Here is a 19,836-nt window from a genome sequence, read left to right on the forward strand (position 1 = left end):
GGATACTAGGGAAGAGAAGCTGGTTCTGGAGGAGGAGGAGAAGAGAGTGGTCAAAGATGGGGTGTAACTTTGGAGGTGGCCAGTGGGAGTGGGAGGGTTGACACCAAAGGGAATATCGGGGGGACTGGTATGGGGGGCACTGATACCAGTGGGGTATTGGTCTCAAAGGGGGGATCAATACAAGAGGGGAGGTTGAAATTGGGGGAGAGGTATCAATGTTCGTGGTGGGGTTGGCATCAGAGGGGTAGGTCTCAGGGGGACAATATCAGGGAGGATTGGTATCGGAGGAGGGGGGTATCAAAGCCAGTGGGTGGGTTGGGATCAGAAGGAGACAATATTGGGGGGCGTATCGATCCCATTGGGGGGGTTGGTATTGGAGGGGGGATGGAATCGATGTTGGTGTGGAGGGGGTTGGTATTGGGGAAGAGGTATTGGAGGAGGGGGTTGGTAACAGGGTGGTATCAGGGGGTTGGTGTTGGGGGAGGTGTCGGAGGAGGAGGTTGGTATCGGGGGATTGGTTTTAGGAGAGAGGTATGGGAGGAGAGGGTTGGTATCAGGTGGACGATATTGGGGGTTTACATCAGGGAGATGGTATCAGAGGTTGGTAATGGATGGGAGGAAGAGGTTGATACTGGGGGGTCAGTGTCTGGGGGCTGGTATCAGGAGGTTGGTGTTGGGGGGAGGCATCAGAGGAGCAGGTTGATATTGGGGATTGGTATCAGGGGGATGGTATCAGATGAGGGGGTTGGTATTGAGGGGGTGATATCAGGGATAGTAGCAGGGGAGAGGTATTGGAGGAGGAGGATGGTACTGGGGCGTTGGTATTGGGGAGACAGTAGCAGATGAAGGGGTTGGCAAGGGGGGTGGTATTGGCAGGAGAGGTATTGGAGGAGGGGGATGGTATTGGGGGTTGGTATTGGGGATTGTATCGGATGAGAGGGTTGGTATGGGGCGGGGTAGCATCCGGGCAGAGGTATCAGAGGAGGGGGACAGTATTGGGGGGATGGTATCAGATGAGGGGTTGGTGTTTGGGGGGTGGTATCTGGGGAGAGGTATGGGAGGAGGGGGTGGTGTGTGGGGGGAGGAAGTTTGGGGAGGGGCTCGGTACCGAAGAAGTGTTTGGTGTTGAGGGGGGAGTATCAGAGGGGTTGGTAGAGGGGGGAAGGTATCAGAGGGCTGGTGTCGGGGGTGGTACGGGGAGGCAGGGGGGAGTGTTGGTGTCTGGGTCAGGGGGAGAGGTATCAGAGTGTTGGGGTCGGGGGGGGCGGCAGGGGGGAGTGTTGGGGCGGTGGGGGGTATCAGAGTGTTGGGGTCGGGGGGGGCGGCAGGGGGGAGTGTTGGGGCGGTGGGGGGGTATCGGAGTGTTGGGGGCGGGGGGGCGGCAGGGGGGAGTGTTGGTGCGGTGGGGGGGTATCGGAGTGTTGGGGGCGGGGGGGCGGCAGGGGGGAGTGTTGGGGCGGTGGGGGGTATCGGAGTGTTGGGGTCGGGGGGGCGGCAGGGGGGAGTGTTGGGGCGGTGGGGGGGTATCGGAGTGTTGGGGGCGGGGGGGCGGCAGGGGGGAGTGTTGGTGCGGTGGGGGGGTATCGGAGTGTTGGGGGCGGGGGGGCGGTAGTGGGGTATCTGAGAGTTGGGGCGGGGAGAGGTATCGGAGGGCTGGTATCGGAGCGGGGGGAGGTATCGGGGGGGCAGTAGGGGGGAGTGTTGGGGGAGGGGTATCGGAGTGTTGGGGGCGGGGGGAGGTATCGGAGGGCTGGTATCGGGGGGGCCGTGGGGGGGAGTGTTGGGTGGGGGGGCGGAGGGGTATCGGGGGCGGGGGGAGGTATCCGAGTGTTGGGGGCGGGGGGGCGGTAGGGGGAGTGTTGGGGGCGGGGGGAGGTATCGGAGGGCTGGTATCGGGGGGGCAGTGGGGGGGAGTGTTGGGTGGGGGGGCGGAGGGGTATCGGGGGCGGGGGGAGGTATCCGAGTGTTGGGGGCGGTAGGGGGAGTTTTGGGGGCGGGGGAGGTATCGGGGGGGAGAGTTGGGGGAGGGGGGGCGGACGGGTATCGAAGTGTTGGGGGCGGGGGGAGGTACCGGGGGGGCGGTATCGGAGCGGGGGGGGCGGGGCGTGAGGCCGGGCCCCGGGGCGAGGCTGCCGCGGGGCTGGCGCTGAGGCCCTGCCCGGGATCCAGGGCCCGGGCGGGAGCGATGGGAGCCGGGAAGCGGCTGACCGGGACCCGCCGGAACCGCCCTGGCGCCGCCACCCCATAGGCGGGGCCCCACTGACAGGACGCGGGCGGGGCTGGCGCAGCTCTGCTGCCCTGGGGCTGGGGTAAGGCCGGGGCACCCCCCTGGGGCATGGGTGGGGAGTGGGCGGCACAGCTCTGCTGCCTTTGGGGGGGCGGCAGGGACACCCCGTCTCCGTGGGCCTGCGGCAAAGAGACCCCTGCAGAAGTGTGGGGCGAGGTGACACCGAGGTGTCGTCTCTGGCCTACTCGCCCTCCCTGGGTCCCTTCTGGTGGATGCTGTTGTCGGGTTGGTCTGGATTGGGTGTCCTGCAGCCTGGCACTGCTCAGGAGGGAGCCCGCAGCATCTGGGCTCAGGGCGAGGGGGCCCTGGCCGCAGAACGGAAGCTTTGATCCTCTCCATCTCTTGGCCAGACGAAATGACAGCCTGGCATTTCCCCCCCAGGCCCTTCCAGCTGAGGATCTCAAAGTACCCGGCAGGCCTTGACGAATGAAGCCTCGATCCACCCCCACAAGGCAGGTGAGTCACTGTAATTCTCAGGGAAACTGAGGCACAAGGCTGATGCGAAGCCACGCAGTGAGTGAGGGAAAGAACTGTGAACGTGGCCCAGACAACTGGCTGGCACAATGGTCCGTAGGAGGCTATGCATGTTTGATAAATATTCCTATCCTAAGCTCTAGTGTAGCGATATTGTGCTCTGTTAAACAGCTGTGTTCCACCCTAGAGGTGGCTGCATTTCAGTGGTGGACAGAGTGGCCCCTGTGTTTTCTCACAAGGGTGTTGTGAGGCTTAGTAATTGTTAAAGACATTACTGAGTGTGCAACACCCACAGAGTGTATAAAACACATTGAGGAGTAAGGGAATCCTCCGATGAGCAGGTCCTGTACAAGTGCAGTATATTGTTGTTTGTTAGCCTGGCTGGTGAGATCTGAAGTGAGAGAGATATTCCAGATGGCAGGTGCTGCAGAAGATAAGGCTTCACGCCAACAGCAAGGCGATTCTGTGGAGGCCTGAGCTATACAAGTGGCAGGGCTGGGAGATCAGAGAGTTACAAGGAAAGTGTAGTTGGCTGGAGCAAGTTGACAGAGGGCTTCACAAGGAAGGAGAGTGGTTTTTAACAAGACCTTAAAATGAATGGGGTGTTCAAGGTGATGGTTCTCCAGACAAAATCTCGGGGGTACCATATATGGTCTCATGCACATACTCCTTAATGTACCCCTTTTGGACTGACTCTGCTCAGAAGTTTATCTAGTTTAATATCAATGACTTTGCTTTTTGTTTTCTTTGCTAAATGTTTATTTTGTTGCCAACAGGCTAACCTGTCTGTGTTTTGCAGGGCATAGTTCCTGAATCCCAAGTCAAACCTGTGGCAGATAAGACACTGAAGCTGAAGACACTTGTAAGTAACCAGATCCCAAGAAGCAGTGATGCTCTTAAACCCCTCTTCCAAACCCCTGAATTTAGGACCGTAGTGATGGTAGCAAAATGGGCTGGCATTACAGAGCCAAGGAAAAGGCGGCAGAGGCAGAAATGCTAAAGGGCATTGGGTATCATGTCCTTAACGGACGTGAGGATGGTATCTATGTTCCAATTGATGGAGAACCCTCAAGGACAACTTGTGGACATGTATGTGGTCGCCATATGGAAACGTACACCATCTCCTGCTCAGTAGGCTGGTTCTAGAGTCCTTGTGCCCCGGTAGAGTCCTGATAAATATCCTCTAACTGCAGAGAACAGGAGACTATACGGGGTGCCCTGTGGCTTAAAGGGGCTTTATTAAAAGGCACCTTTACAATGTCACTTTGTGGGAGAATGGGGAGTACATCCGTGACAACCTGCTGGGGTCCCCAGAGCTGTGAGCCACTGTGTGACCCTCTCAGCCTCAGCCAGTGAGAACTTTGCTGCTGCTAAGCTGTGTGACAGCTCCCCGACATGCCAGCTTATCTGTCTCACCAGCAAACTTTCCAGGACTCTGCCAGTCCAGACCTTCCCTAGCGGGCAGCAACCAGTGAACCCCAGTTCTCGAGTTCCTCAGAGAGGTCTATCTGCAGTGCTTAGCCCCTCTGACTGTAGCACCCACAAAACCTTACGGAGTTCGCTGCTCCTTCAATCAGACAGTACCCAGCACCTTCTTAGCATACCTGGGGCTAGTGCTCTGTTTCAGTTAAAGCACTGAGCTGGTTTATAATAAAAGCAAAGTGAGTTTATTAATAAAAGGAGATAGGTTTAAGTGATACCAAGTATAAGGAAGGACAGAAAGGCTTACAGAACCGGCCGCCGAAATGCTGCCGGGAAGCGGCAGCGGCAAGAAGCGTCGCTGCTGAAATGCCTCCAAGAAATGGCACCTGCTTCTCGGCAGCGTTTTGGCGGGCGGTTCTTCGGCGGCGCCACTGCGGTGGCGGGGTGTCCGGCAGGCACACAAAAATGTCCCTGCGGGCACCGCGTTGGGGATCACTGATCTAAACCCTCCGGACCGTGTTAGGGAAACGCTTCCCCTCTGGGCAGGGTGGGATGGGCCATGGGGAACTAGTCAGTCTGTTCCGCCCCTGATGTTATTGCTATGACCGTGTGTGAGTGCAGCTCCCCACCCACCGTGCTTTGTCAATGTATAGGGCTCATGCCTTAGCTTCCTCGCTTGTGAGCTCGGGGGAGCAGGGATTTTGTCTGAGTGGCGTGTGGCCAGTGCTTAGTGCCCATCATGGGCACGACTGGGACGTTCAGGACACTCATCACAATGCTGTTCTGGCATCTCTCTATCTGTCGCTGTCCTTCCTTCCTCTTGCATCCTCGGGCTGAGAGAGGCCCCGAGCTTTGCTCCCCCACCTCCCTGGTGTTCAGCACGCATGTGGGGATGTGCTGGGTCAGCATGTGTCTGGCTAAAGCAAAGAGCCCAGAACAAGTTTCTTGCTTCCTGTTTATGACCCCCCATTAAGGCTATGCCCCCCCCATGTTAGTGTTTGTAAGAGGTCCCAGACTGACAGCCCAGGGGCAGATGTCCTCAGCATGGACAGTGGCAATGCGAGTATCGCTCTCACACATGGAGAGGGGGATAGCACAGTTCAGTCCCCAGGGCCACTTTTGCTCCTTGGCCTCTGCTGAGATGGGCAACATGGGGCCAGGTTATGCTGGTGGTTGGCCTCACGCTTTAGCTAGAGCCAAGTCAGCCATGATCGCTTAGGTAGCACCCCCATTGTACGTGGAGCTCTGCGTGGTTCCTGGTATGCTTGACACTGATCTGCTCCTCCCTGAGGCTCAAGCAATCCATAGTCATGACAGAAGCTGACATTACAATCCAGACAGGCACAGAGCAGCACGTGGCCCTCAGAGCTTTTTAAGGCTCGCCATTTGTCAGCTGTGCAGCCTGTTTTTGCTAGAAAGGAAGTGAGTCATTCTGAAACAGAACAATCGGGCGCATCTGAGCTACTCGTTTGCCAAGCACTCCCCAGTTTTGATGCGTGACTGAAGGTTTCATATTGACCGGTAATCACTGTCAATCAAAGAGTGCAGCCCTGCTCCTTGCGATCAAGCACTAAAAAGGCCGAGTGACGCTTGGTGTCTTGGGGGCCGTTGTGCAATGAAACTAACCAGGGTGAGCTCTGTTCTGAGAGGAGGAGAGAATTACAGGATGGCAGTAGCAGGTAGTAGCTCTGCCCAGGGACGCGCGAAGGGGAGCAGTGTGTGCTGGTGATGGTCACAGCTGCAAGCCCCTGTTTCCCTGTCCCCTCCTCAGGTGTAGATTGCTGACTGGCACCAATGCTTCCTGGATTTCGTAGGCAGACGTTTTGTGAAAGGACCTGTTTTCTGGTGGCCAGAGCAGGGGTTAGGAGTCTGGGCTCTTTGCCATGAGCCTGCTGTGTGACCTCAGGCAGGGCGCTTAATCTCCCTGCCCTTCAGCCTTCCCTTAGCTGGAAAGCAGGGGCAATGTCACCTTGTGGGAGTGCTGTGAGGTTGAAAACATGGGGGAAGCTCTTTGGGTGGAAGGCATCGCGCGGCTTTTCAGTAGGGGGAGATGTTGTCGCAGGACCAGGTGAAGAACCCCCCCGTCGCCCTGCCAGCATCTATCCTGGTCCTTCTCACTTGCTTTCCCCTGAGCATTGCCTGATCCAATCACAGCTGACTCCATTTCCTTCCCCTCCTAGCCCTTGTTCCCATTGTGGACCCCTCAGAGTATTTAATTTAGAACAGCAAGGGTCTTTAATTACACTGTATCATGGTCTCTCAACCTGGAAATCACAAACAGGTGTCAAGCTCCACTGCAACACCCTGCCCTTCCCATCCCCAGAGGAGGAGAGTCCCATCCCACTATAGGGAAGAAGGAAGAACTACAGTCCTTGTTTTGTTTTCCAGGATGCCTGCAGCGTTCGGTTCACCATAGCCCTACCACAATGAGAGATCCCTGGTCACTAAAATGCAGTCATCCCTGTTGTTGCCATGTGCTGGGTTCTCAGCAGCGAATCTTGAGCTTCCCTTCTCAATGCGTTGCAGGTCCATCTGTTCTTAACTCTGGTGATTCTGTCTGCTTGTACTGTGCTCTACATCCTGCTCTGCCCGCAGCTGTGTTGGCTCAGCTATCAGCGGCTGGAGGAACATAAACCTCCCTTGGTGACGGTGTCTGGAGCCCTCAGCTTCGAGGGATACAGTCGTGTTCCTGATGGAAAGGTGGGTTAAAGTTCCAGCTGCGAATGGACTCTCCCAAGACGCAGAGAGTGTGAGGTAGTGGTTAGCACATGAGACTGGGAGTTGGGACTCCTGGTTTCCATTCGCAGAGTCACTGTGTGCCCTTGGGCGAGTCACTTCACCCAGCATTGCCTCAGTTTCTCCATCACTAATGAAGATGACAATGTACCTACTTCCCATGAAAGTTGAGGCTTATTGATTAAAGTTTGCACAGTGTTTGAGGCTCCTAAGGTGTGAAAGATGCCTCAGCAATGCAAAGTGTTAGCCGTGGGGCTACTGTGGCCTTCTGCTGGTGTAACAAAGCCCCTTGGCTCACTCACATCATCCGGAGGCTGTTGAGTCTCTGCTGTCCATGTCCTGGACCAGGTTCAATGCACATCCGACATCTGGAGTAATCGAAAACACTACCCTGTGGTGGGGGCCTCAGTTAAAGCATGCTGCTTTCAGACTCCAGGGAGGCACCAGGGGATAGTTAAAGGGAGTCAGGAGAAACCAGTTCTAGGTGGTGTTTTAAAGCTCATTCCGGTAACATGGCTCTGGCCCCTGTGTAGATTCAGCTTGAGAGCGACACCACCCTGTGCCAGCAATAGGGAATTGCAGGGAGGGCGGCTCAGAGCAGCACCATGGAGGAAGTGGTGGAAGGGGGCCCTGGAGGGAGGGCGGTTCTGAATTGGATTCATAGACAGACAGGAAGCCAGTGCAGGTGATGAAAAGGTGATATGGCCTTGCTGCCTGGAATGAAAACATACTGCGATCCCCTCCCGTTGCAAGCCCTGGGTCTTTCCTGTCCCTCTCCATTGCTAACGGTGTGTCTTGCTGCAGCCGTTGGTCAGAGCTCAGTGCCGCCAGTGTGCCGTGGTATCCAGCTCGGGTCAGATGCTGGGCTCGCGGCTGGGGAAGGAGATTGACCAAATGGAGTGCGTCCTGCGCATGAACCAGGCCCCCACCCATGGCTACGAAGAGGACGTGGGGGCGAAGAGCACCCTCAGGGTCGTCTCGCACACCAGTATCCCTTTGCTCCTGAGGAACCAGTCGTACTTCTTCAAGCAGTCCCGGGAGACCATCTACATCGTCTGGGGGCCTATGAGAATGATGAGCCGGGAGAAGGTGGGGTTGACCTACAGGAGTCTCCAGGAGGTGAAGGAGATGTATCCCAGCCTGCAGATGTACACGCTAACCGAGAGGATGATGGCTTACTGTGACAAGGTCTTCCAGGACGAGACGGGGAAGAACAGGTGAGTAGGCGCCTCGCTCGCTTCCTCCCTCCCTGCCTGTAATGTCCCAGGGCCTCCCTGCCACAGGCACCTCCTGGGTGTAGAGAGTAGAGCTTTCCACCCCAAGGTCTACTGTAACTGGATGCTTCTGGTAAACCAATCAACAGTGAAATAGTTAACAGTGTTGCCATTTTAGGGTGGGATTTTCGAAAGCACCTATAGGACTTTGGAGCACAAATCCCAATGGGATCTGTGCTCCTAAGTCAATTAGCCAGTTTTCCACTCTCTAATTGTAAATGTTGGGTTTCAGAGTTACCAACCCATTGACATGAGTGGGACAGTTTACTCCCCTTCCACAAATGCAGTTTGCCCCTCAGTGGTGAGTGGACCTGCAAGGTATCTTAGGAGTGTCAGTGTGCTGCACATGAATGGATTTAGCAGGCAGTCACCGTGTAAATTGCAATGGGCTATTTGTGGATGTTAGAAAGTTATGGAGTCACCTTCATCCCAGGAAGAGTTGTAGCGTAAGAATTCATTGCTATAGAACAGTATGTAACATGTCTGTTACATCATGCATTTATGGGCAGTCAGCACTTCAGTTCAAATCCTGGGCAGGTCAGCAGTGACTAGCAGTCATTTGTCCTCTGCTTGGTAGATGAGTGGAGGGTTCCATTTCGTTCCTAGTGGCCGGGTGTCCACAGCACACAAATCTCCATCGCCTTTGGCATTGATAGTCCCCCTGGTCAGCAGATGGGCCAAGAACTGACTGACTGGGCCGTGGAGACTGAACTCCCCTCTGACCCATCGTGCCAGGGATGAGGCCATTGGAGGAGGAGGCTGAGAACACTCGCCCCGCTTCTGCCTGTCCCATACCCTGTGTGGATAAACAGGGAGCGTCCGTCTCCAGAGCTGTCAGTGAAGCTTTGTTCACCAACCCGATACTCACTTCAAGGGGCACGACATGCCAGGAGACTGGAGTGGGAGGAGGCGGAAAGAGAGAGCTTCCAAACACATGTGCATCCTGTATTGCTGGCATTTCCTCCCCCTCCCCGGTAGCCAAAGAGCCCATCTTCCTCCCCGCCGCATTTTGCTTGTCCTGCTCTTCTGTTTGCTCTTCCTATCCTCATACAGAAACTGCTCCAAAGGCCCTAATCACACCCAGTAGATGTCCCTCAGCCAGGGCAGGATGTGCCTTACTGTCCACTCTTGGTCTAGGAGATGAGTGCAGGTTTCCCTCCCACAGTTTGTGTCCATTTCTCTCTCTGCCATGCTGCTTATGGCAGCCTGTCCCCTCCAACTCTGTTGCTGTGTGATTTGTAGGATGAAGTCTGGCTCCTTCCTGAGCACTGGCTGGTTCACTATGATCCTGGCAATGGAGCTGTGTGAACAGATCTTTGTCTTCGGCATGGTCAGCGATAGCTACTGCAGGTACGGCCATGGGGAGAGGGAGGGGAAGAGGGTGGGAGACTTCGAGGGGCTTTTACCACACAGCATGTCTGTTCGTCAGCTAACTCAACACAAGGCAGCACAACCATTCCACATGCAATACAATACATCTTCCATACAAACTCTGTCCCCAGAGACTTCGCCAAGTTCAGTAACAAACAGCACAGGGAGGGGTGTATTAGGGGGCGCAGACAATGCAGAAAATATATGAAGTGGACAGATACAGGGAGGCTGCTCCAAGCAGCAGGAGTTGCAGAGGAGAAAGTCCTCGCGCCAACAGTGGTGAGATCAGAGAAGGAAGGGGACAGAACAGAGAGAACTGGAGTCTGAGCTGGGGGCGAGTTCACGAGGTGTTTTTATAAGCAAGGAGGCAGTTTGAAACAGGACCCCTGAAAGGAACAGGGGGCTGGGGGCCATAGCTGCGGAGGTGACAGGCTCTGATCTGTGTGTGACGCCCACACCTGCTGGAGTCTGCAGAGCTGGGTTGCAGTAAGATGATGGAGGGAGCACGTGGTGGGACTGGAGGTCCAGGGCAATGAAGGGGATTTCAGCAGGGGCGGGTCTGTAACACAGGAGGAAGTTCTTCATTCATTCAGCTCCCCCATCCCCATCTCGTGGGGCAGGATGGGTCCCTTTGGTAGATTTGCTTGTGCTTTGTCCAGCCTAGTGCGGAGGTTTGGGGGGTGGGTGTTACATGCTGAACTCCTAGCAGGGGGGTTGATGGCTGGGACTCTTGCTCTGTGCCCAGAGATCCCTGTGTGGCCCAGAGATCCCTGACACTGAATGAACATCTCTGGGGTTATTAGGCTGGTGGCTCTCTCGTGTTGGCTCCATCCCTGCTCTGGAAGCAGGAGTCTGCCATCTTGGCCAGTGCCCCGCTGCACTACCTCTTGTCTGCTCTGGTTGGCAGGGAGAAGAACCATCCCAGAGTGCCTTACCACTACTTCGAAAAGGGCAAGCTGGATGAGTGCAGGATGTACCTCGCCCATGAGAAAGCCCCCCGGGGTGGCCACCGCTTCATCACTGAGAAGACTGTCTTCTCCCACTGGGCAAAGAGAAAGAACATTGTCTTCCATCACCCCTCGTGGGTGGGCAGGTAGGGGCGTCCAGCCCACGTGCTGCTCCTGGGGAGAAACGTTTCATTCTGTTGGTACGATAGGCTGTAGCCCGATGGGAATCCTGCAGCGTGGCATGGGGTGCTGTCTGGAGGAGTTGCACAGGGGGGGTCAGTACATGAAGAGGAGCTGCACAAACACAGACTTGATGAGAGGCAGAGCATCCTGGGAGGTGTGGTGCATTGGAAGGGCTCCCTTACCGAAGCTGCTCTAATCAGCATGTTGAATGGAGCAATAAAGGCACATCTTAGATCTAACACATGCCCACCCTCTGCAGGGTCCATGCCACTTGTGCTGGAGCATTGATCTGCAGGTCATAGTGTCTCTGTGGGTCTGATCTTAGGTCTTGCACAATCCTTCCCAGGCACTCAGCTGGAAGGAGGCAGAGAAAACCTAGGGGATCATTCAGAGCACTCAAGGTCTCAGCCCCTCCATTGCTGCAAGCAATCCCTGATGTCTCTGCAGCCCCCTCTCCCCCAGCATTCCCAGCTCTGACCCTAGGACTGTCTATGGAAAGTTTTTAATCTTTGAACCACAATGAACATTTAATCCAGTATTAAACATTTCTGTACTTATGTTCCAGCGGGCTGCAGATCTTAGAAAAGTGGAATCGCTCTGAGGTTTAAGCCAGTGCCTCTTGGGGTGAAACTCCTCATCTCCTTCCACTTAAACCCCCAAAGAGGAGGATTAGGTGGGTGACCAGAGAGAAGACGGATAGTCTTGTAGTCAAGGCACTAGACTGAGACTCAGGGGACTTGGACTCAAATCCAAGCTCTGCCACAGATTCCCTGTGTGACCTTGGACAAGTTACCTAGGACCTGATCCAAAGCCTGTTGACATCAATGGAAAGACTCCCATTACTCCAATGGGCTCAGGCCCTTAATCTCTCTGTCTCAGTTCCCAGTCTTCTGCTTGTGCGTTGTATTTGTTCCTCTCCTTTGTCTGTCTTGTTCGTTTTGATTGTAAGCTCCTTGGGGCAGAGATTGGCTCTTATGCACAAGGGGCCCTGATCTTAGCTGGAGCCTGTAGGCATTACAGTTATCCCAATAGTACTTCTTCCTGTTGGTTTTGGAGCCATGCACAGGCCTCGTGAATTGCTCCCACACAGAGCAAAGTGGCAGGAAATGTGGGGACTCTAAACTGACCGAAGACCCAGGACCCCCAAAGAGTGAGAGGAGTGGAATGTTCCAAAAGCATCTCTTGCTGTGACTTGGCCTAATGGAGGCGAGACACCTGTCCTCCAGTGGGCATGCTGAGCTGGATGTGCAGTGCAGGGAAAAGAGATCCCCTGTCGCCAACCGGCCTACCATTCAGTGAGGTGTAGACATAAGAACAGCCATACTGGATAAGACCAAAGCATCTAGCCCGGTATCCTGTCTTCCAGCAGTGGCCAATGCCAGGTGCTCCAGAGGGAATGATCAAGTGATCCATCCTGGCAGCAGTGTTTGTGCTGAGGTGCTGCTGTTCAGCAAGGAAAAGGACACTCCCTCCTGGGCTAGCAGTCCATAGCGTCTGTCCAAATATCTTGTCTTGTTGTGTCTGTCCCAGCATGGGGAATTTTGACCTATTTGGGGCACCTGACTGTGGGCTCCACTCCCACGCATCACACCTTTCAAAGTAGTGTGCATCTGCCCTGCAGCTCCTGTTACCCTGCACTACAGGCCCTGCATTCCAGACATGCCATGATGTGATCTAGACGCTGCCCTGACCTCAGTAAGGGTGACAGCTTTTTGCCAGAAAAATGGGGTCAATTATGGTTCAAGATCCTGAATGATACACCTTACATTGCTGTAGCACTTTTAACCGTGAAGGATCCCAAAGTGCTTTTGCAAAGTCTGAATAGCTACAGGAGCCACCTCATCGCCTTCTGGAAATTCAGCTACTTCTGGAGTGGAACACTTAACTGTTCAGCAGCACTCTTCACCACCCTAGAACCGTGGTTTTCAACCTGGGGTCCGCAGACCATGTCTAAGGGGTCTGCGAAAGATGGTCATTATCATAGAAGAGAGGTTCTCAACCTGTGGTCCCCGGATCCCTGGGGGTCTGCAGACCGTGTCTAAGATTTCCAAAGGGGTCTGCACCTCCAGTCAAAATTTTGTTGGGGGTCTGCAAATGAAAAATGGCTGAAAAAGATGCTGTATCTAATTTAAATGGTAGGGGGAGCCTAGTTTTACATTGTCTTCAAATACAGTGTGCATACATACATAATTATAGTTGCAGCTATTTAAAATCCTTGTTAGAGGGTTTAAACTGCGACCGCTGTGAATGAAGTTTTGGAGATGGCCTGTAATGTTCATCTCACTCGGGCCACACAGCAGTTAGTGGCAGCCCGTGTGGAAAGCCCATCTTTGTGCAGCGCGCTGTGCTGTGCTGTGACTGAAACCGCTTCTTAGATGAATTGGTTTGGAAAAGACTCTCAGCATAAGATGTTTCTTGGACTGGAGCAGAGTGTGGTCGCTTTGGGGTTCAGGCTGGACGACACAACTTCTGTCAGCAGCTCCACCGTGTCAGGAAGAAACATTTCCTTCCAGTGTTCTGGCATGTACCCTTTGAGTTCGTGTGCTGCCTTTGTTACCAAGTGCCCTTGGATTGATACCAAAGCAAACCTACTTAATAAAACTATTTTTAATTCTGTGATCATTCATTGTGCAAACTGGGTGAATTTATCCAGCTGGACTCAATCCTGGAGTCCTTGCTCAGACAAAGCTCCTATAGCCATCCTGCCAGAGCATTTTTAATTGCTGTAAATTCTGTTCTCCAGGATTCAAGGCATGGGCATGGGGTAAGAGCCCTGTTCTTTGCACATGCTGCTCTCACCATTTCTCCTCAGCTGTCAACTGTTATATGCAGTTCCCATAATCCCCCGGCACGCGGCCTGTGTAATCCACCTTCCGTAGCATGGGTTTTGTCCCCTAGTGGCTATGCCACATAAGAGATTTGAGTCTGCTGCTGCTGCAGGGTTAATGGGTCCGTGTGCTGTGGCCGGCAGATGGAAGCGGTGAGCTTCTAAACAAGGTTTGAAATCTAGAAGCCTCTGTTCATTGGCGGAGCCGTAGGCAGGGGGCAGGGCTATCAAGGAGGTCAGGGCTTTATAAAGCAGTGAGCAAGCGACCAGGGAGCTTTGCGACCAGGGGCCGCTAACAGGGAGTTTCGAGAGGGAGTTGGGAAGGGGGCGAGGTACACTTGCTATTCTTTAAAACCTTTAAACTAAACTGTAATCAAAACTTCTTGATTTAAACAAAAACCCTATCTTTAACCTAGGTAGCTGTAGGAGAAAATGCAGGCAGAAGCCCAGCAGCAGAGTGGGGGCTATCCTCTTTATTGCAGTTGGTGTAGCATTTATGATTATCTGCCCTGTGGGCGGGTGGCGTATGTGTGCATTCGGTGCAAACTGCACCTGGCCCTTGGAGACCGTGCTTTGGAGGCCAGGATTGTGGAACTGGAGGAGCTAAGGGAGGCAGAGAGGTATGTTGATGAGGCTTTCCGGGACACTGTAGGTTTGTCCCACCTCCGGTCAGACAGCCCCTGCACTGTTAAGGAGGATGAAAGGCCCAGAGAAGGAGAGCAGAGGGAAACCTTCCCATAGTTGGAACCCTCCTTTCAGATGATGTTGGGATATCCTCTCACACTGAGGTTACCTTTCCAGGGGAGGGAACTCCAGTCAGTAGGAAAGGGCAGGTGTTAGTAATGGGAGACTCGATCATTAGAAACATAGATAGCTGGGTTTGTGATGACCGGGAGAATCATATGGTGACTTGCCTGCCTGGTGCGAAGGTTGCGGATCTCTCAAGACATCTAGATAGACTTATGTGTAGTGCTGGGGAGGAGCCGGTGATCGTGGTACATGTAGGTACCAGTGACATAGGGAAGGGTAGGAGAGACGTCCTGGAGGCCAAATTTAGGCTGCTAGGAAAGAGACTGAAATCCAGGACCTCTATGGTGGCATTCTCAGAAATGCTCCCCATATTGACTGGGTACTTGTCACCTCAGGACAAAATGCAGAGATAAAATTTCTCGATACTTTAAATGACGGCTTCTTGGAACAGCTGGTACAGTAACCCACCAGGGGAGAGGCAACTCTCGTGAGTGGAGCGCAGGATCTGGTCCCAGAGGGAACTATAACAGGACGGCTGGGAAATAGTGACCATAGTATAATAATTAACATTCCTGTGGTGGGTAAAACACCTCAACAGCCCAACACTGTGGCATTTAATTTCAGAAAGGGGAACTATGCAAAAATGAGGAGGTTAGTTAAACAGAAATTAAAAGGTACAGTGTCTAGAGTGAAATCCCTGCAAGCTGCATGGACGCTTTTCAAAGGCACCATAATAGGCTCAACTCAAATGTATACCCCAAATTAAAAAACACAGTAAAAGAACTAAAAAAGAGCCACCGTGGCTTAACAACCATGTAAAAGAAGCAGTGAGAGATAGAAAGGCATTTTTTAAAAAGTGGAAGTCAAATCCTAGTGAGGTGAATAGAAAGGAGCATAAACACTGCCAAATTAAATGTAAAAATGTAATAAGAAAAGCCAAAAAGGAGTTTGAAGAACAGTTAGCCAAAAACTCAAAAGGTAATACCAAAATGTTTTTTAACTACATCAGAAGCAGGAAGACTGCTAAACAACTAGTGGGGCTCTTGGATGATCGAGATACAAAAGGAACACTTAAAGATGATAAAGTCATCGCAGAGAAACTAAATGAATTCTTTGTTTCAGTCTTCATGGCTGAGAATGTTAGGGAGATTCCCAAACCTGAGCCGTCTTTTGTAGGTGACAAATCTGAGTAATTGTCACAGATTGAAGTGTCACTAGAGGAGGTTTTGGAATTAATTGAGAAACTTAACAGTAACAAGTCAGTGGGACCAGATGGCATTCACCCAAGAGTTCTGAAAGAACTCAAATTTGAAATTCAGGAACTATTAACTATGGTTTGTAACCTGTCCTTTAAATCAGCTTCTGTACCCAGTGACTGGAAGATAGCTAATGTAACGCCAATATTTAAGAAGGGCTCTAGAGGTGATCCTGGCAATTACGGGCCGGTAAGTCTAACGTCAATACCAGGCAAATTAGTTGAAACAATAGTAAAGCATAAAATTGTCAGACACCTAGAAGAACATAAATTGTTGCACAAAAGTCAACATGGTTTCTGTAAAGGGAGATCATGTCTTACTAATCTATTAGAGTTCTTTGAGGAGGGGTCAACAAACATGTGGACAAGGGGGAGCCAGTGGACATTGTGTACTTAGATTTCCAGAAAGCCTTTGACAAGGTCCCTCACCAAAGGCTCATATGTAAATTAAGTTGTCATGGGGTATGAGGGAAGATCCTTTCATGGATTGAGACCTGATTAAAAGACAGGGAACAAAGGATAGCAATAAATGGTAAATTTTCAGAATGGGGAGAGGTAAGTAGTGGTATTCTCCCAGGGTCAGTCCTAGGACCAATCCTATTCAACCTATGCATAAATGATCTGGAGAAAGGGGTAAACAGTGAGGTGGAAAAGTTTGCAGATGATACTAAACTGCTCAAGATAGTCAAGACCAAAGCAGAGTGTGAAGAACTTCAAAAAGGTCTCACAAAACTAAGTGATTGGGCAACAAAATGGAAATGAAATTTAATGTGGATAAATGTAAAGTAATGCACATTGGAAAAAATAACTCCAACTATACATACAATATGATGGGGGCTAATTTAGCTACAACTAATCAGGAAAGAGATCTTGGAATCATTGTGGATAGTTCTCTAAAGACGTCCACGAGGTGCGCAGCGGCAGTTAAAAAAGTAGACGGGATGTTAAGAATAATTAAAAAAGGGATAGAGAATAAGACGGAGAATATCTTATTGCCCTTATATAAATCCATGGTACGCCCACATCTTGAATACTGTGTACAGATGTGGTCCCCTCATCTCAAAAAAGATATACTGGCATTAGAAAAGGTTCAGAAAAGGGCAACTAAAATGATTAGGGGTTTGGAACAGGTCCAATATGAGGAGAGATTAAAGAGGCTCGGACTTTTCAGCTTGGAAAAGAGGAGACTAAGGGGGGATATGATAGAGGTATATAAAATCATGAGTGGTGTGGAGAAAGTGAATAAGGAAAAGTTATTTACTTGTTCCCATAATATAAGAACTAGGGGCCACCAAATGAAATTAATAGGCAGCAGGTTTAAAACAAATAGAAGGATGTTCTTCTTCACTCAGCGCACAGTCAACCTGTGGAACTCCTTGCCTGAGGAGGTTGTGAAGGCTAAGACTATAACAGGGTTTAAAAGAGAACTGGACAAATTCATGGAGGTTAAGTCCATTAATGGCTATTAGCCAGGATGGGCAAGGAATGGTGTCCCTAGCCTCTCTTTGTCAGAGGGTGGAGATGGATGGCAGGAGAGAGATCACTAGATCATTACCTGTTAGGTTCACTCCCTCTGGGGCATCTGGCATTGGCCACTGTCGGTAGACAGGATACTGGGCTGGATGGACCTTTGGTCTGAGCCAGTATGGCCATTCTTACGTCCTTTAATTCAAACAGCGGAGGTCATGCTTTTAGATCACTCAGTCCCTGCTGACACGTCCAGGGGGTCAGTACATGTGCAAGTTGAATGCCCCCTCTATCAGTCCCATTAGTTTGTCCTCTACTGACGTTGCCAAGTCACCTTAGCTCTAGGGGCTGCTCCTTTGGCTGGAAACACCAAATCACAGGCTGATCATGTGTCACACAATATGTCACGCTGCCCGCTTGCTCTCCTGGACCTTGGTTTAAATAGAAACAGACATCACTGAGGGAGGCAGAGCCCCCTGTTCCCATCACACTCTTCCCTGCTCCTCTTCTCTGGCAGAGGCTGCTGAACTTATACAGGAAGAGCAGGCTGCCTGGAGCAATGCCAATCATACAGACTCTTCCTCATCCGATGAAGTGAGCTGTAGCTCACGAAAGCTTATGCTCAGATAAATGTATTCGTCTCTAAGGTGCCACAAGTCCTCCTTTTCTTCTCCTATAGATGTCAAGCATTGGTTGCTGACTCAGCATTAGTCAGCACTGTGTGCAGACTTCCTTCTGTGGGGGGATGGAATTTCCAATCTATCCAGAGGAACAATGAACATCTTAAAAATCCCAAGTAGCTCTCACACTCATAGTCAACTGACTGCTTTGAGAGCAGGCTCTTAATTAGCTCACAGAGGGCCTGATTCTGCTGCTTTTACTGGCTGACCAGCTGTTTATTTTCTGAGTAGCCCTGCTGAAACCAATGAACCTGCTCTGAGAATTCACTCCACCCCGAGGAATGAAGAAGAGAAAAACTGAAAGAAACGACAGTCGTTTATATTCCAGTAGCCCCGAGAAGTTGCAGCTGAGCCTCCTGGTGCTGGGCACGGTACATACACAGAGCGAGAGACAGCCCCCGCCCCAAAGAGCTTACAGTCTAAATACATAAGACAAAGGGTGGGGAAGAGGCAGCACTGATGCTAGTGGGAGACTGTGTTGTTCAGTGGATAGGGCAGTGGACTGGGACTCGGGAGACCTCGATTCTAGTTCCAGCTCTGCCACCAACCAGCTGCATGACCTTGGGCAAGTCACATCGTCTCCTGTGTCCATCTTGTCTAGTAGGCTGTAAGGTCTGTGGGAGAGGACCAGCCTCACACAGTGTATGGTCTATGTGGGAGGGACAGCCTCTCACGGTGTGACACAGCTAGCACAACAGAACCCTGCTTTCAGCTGGGGCCTTTAGACACAAATAATCACTACTACTAAGAACGATCTCTTTTTCAAAAGAATTCAGTTCCCATATAGGCACCAGGAGCAAGCCTTGAATTTCGATGTGCCTCATTTATGCAAACAGCTTGATGGAGCTCACCCAGCAAATCATGTCAGAGCAAGAGACAGAAGGTACCAATGCCCATCTCCTTACTCTAACCACTTGGCAACACTCCCTTGTTTAACTAAATGGTCTTTACACAGTAGTGTCACCAATAAGGGTGTAACAGTGGGGAATACACAGCTCCCTAGCAAAGAGCTGCTGTTTATTCTTGGAGGCAGAGGAATGCCTGTGATCTGGCGGGTGCCAAGGGGTTAAAGGACCCAGATTCCATGCTGTCAGTGAGGAAGCTGCTACAGTCAAATGGGTCCCTGTGGAAGCTACAAGCCTCTTGCTCTGGGAACACTCCCCAATTAAAAATAGCCCCCTCCTCCCCCTGTGAACACAACGGACTTCTGCCTGCCTATTTCCCAGCAGCCACATGATGGCATTGCTCAGTAAATAGGGTTTTACTTATTGGTTGGCTTTGGCTGAAGTTACCTGATGCCAGCCAGTAAGTGCAAAGTTTTGTTTCATTTGAGACTTCAGCCCCACTGGGCTGGCTCAGTGGTGGAGGGGTGGGAGGCCAGCCCTAGCAGCAGCCCAATAGCGGAGTTGCTAGTGGAAATGGATCTGAGTGGCCTGGGTGTGCCCAGCTCTCCCTGAGACTCTGTGTTGGGCTGGAGGAGGATTAGTGCTACACAGCGGGATTTCCCAGCCCTCCAGCCCCAGGGTTGCTTGTGTTCTCGAGAGAGCGAAGTGCCAATATGTGGTTTGTGCACATTGTGGGCCTTGTGTCACTGGGGGTTAGTCTGTGGCCAGCCAGCCAGCCTTGGCTATGCAGCTATTGGCAGCTTTCATCTCGGCCTCATGCCCCCCAACTCCACGCAGTGTACTGGAGGGGGCAGAGTAGCCGGTCCAAGGGGGTGGGGGGAGACGACACGCAAGGCAGGGCTTTCCCAGCTGGACAGGTTCATTTCGACATCTTCATCTCTCCAGTGCACGGCCCATATGAGCATGCACTGGTATGCAGGGCTGCCATGGCAACTGTGCTCGCACAGGCGGTAACCAAGGCGAACATACACACATGGGGTTAAGGAGCCCGATTGCCACATGGGGCCATTTCATACCAGGCGGGCGCAGGTCTGCGCTGTGCTTCGCTGGGGCGGAGACCAGACGGGCAGGATGAACATCACCCGCCTTATTTATCCTGAAACCAGCCTAGGGATCCCCAGACAAAGTGGCTCCCACGCTACGTGTTGGGATGGGGGGAGGCGGATCAGAAGCGGGATCCAGATTCCACAGCTAGGCCCACTTCTTATGCCTGTTTCCTTGGTTTTACAGTACAACCCGGCTCACAGGTAGGACCATG

General features: G+C 52.2%; 1 protein-coding gene across 3 annotated transcripts; it reads left to right on the forward strand.

Annotated features, from left to right (window-relative positions):
- The first annotated feature begins 2,092 nt into the window (after positions 1-2,092).
- Positions 2,093-13,316, forward strand: ST6GALNAC4 (ST6 N-acetylgalactosaminide alpha-2,6-sialyltransferase 4). Of its 3 annotated transcripts, none has more exons than XM_073315007.2 (8): positions 2,093-2,309; positions 2,638-2,743; positions 3,561-3,623; positions 6,710-6,883; positions 7,724-8,136; positions 9,436-9,543; positions 10,472-10,657; positions 11,260-13,316. In XM_073315007.2, exons 2-8 carry the CDS (start codon positions 2,714-2,716, stop codon positions 11,300-11,302), a joined length of 1,017 nt encoding a protein of 338 aa, XP_073171108.1. In that variant the 5' UTR covers positions 2,093-2,309; positions 2,638-2,713; the 3' UTR covers positions 11,303-13,316. The 3 variants fall into 3 exon arrangements, with proteins under 3 accessions (XP_073171108.1, XP_073171107.1, XP_073171109.1); XM_073315006.2 differs by having other exon boundaries at positions 2,669-2,743; XM_073315008.2 differs by lacking the exon at positions 2,093-2,309 and having other exon boundaries at positions 2,719-2,739.
- Positions 13,317-19,836: the final 6,520 nt, after the last annotated feature.

This window comes from Lepidochelys kempii, chromosome 16 (assembly GCF_965140285.1).
Source record: "Lepidochelys kempii isolate rLepKem1 chromosome 16, rLepKem1.hap1, whole genome shotgun sequence".
Lineage (NCBI taxonomy): Eukaryota > Metazoa > Chordata > Testudines > Cheloniidae > Lepidochelys > Lepidochelys kempii.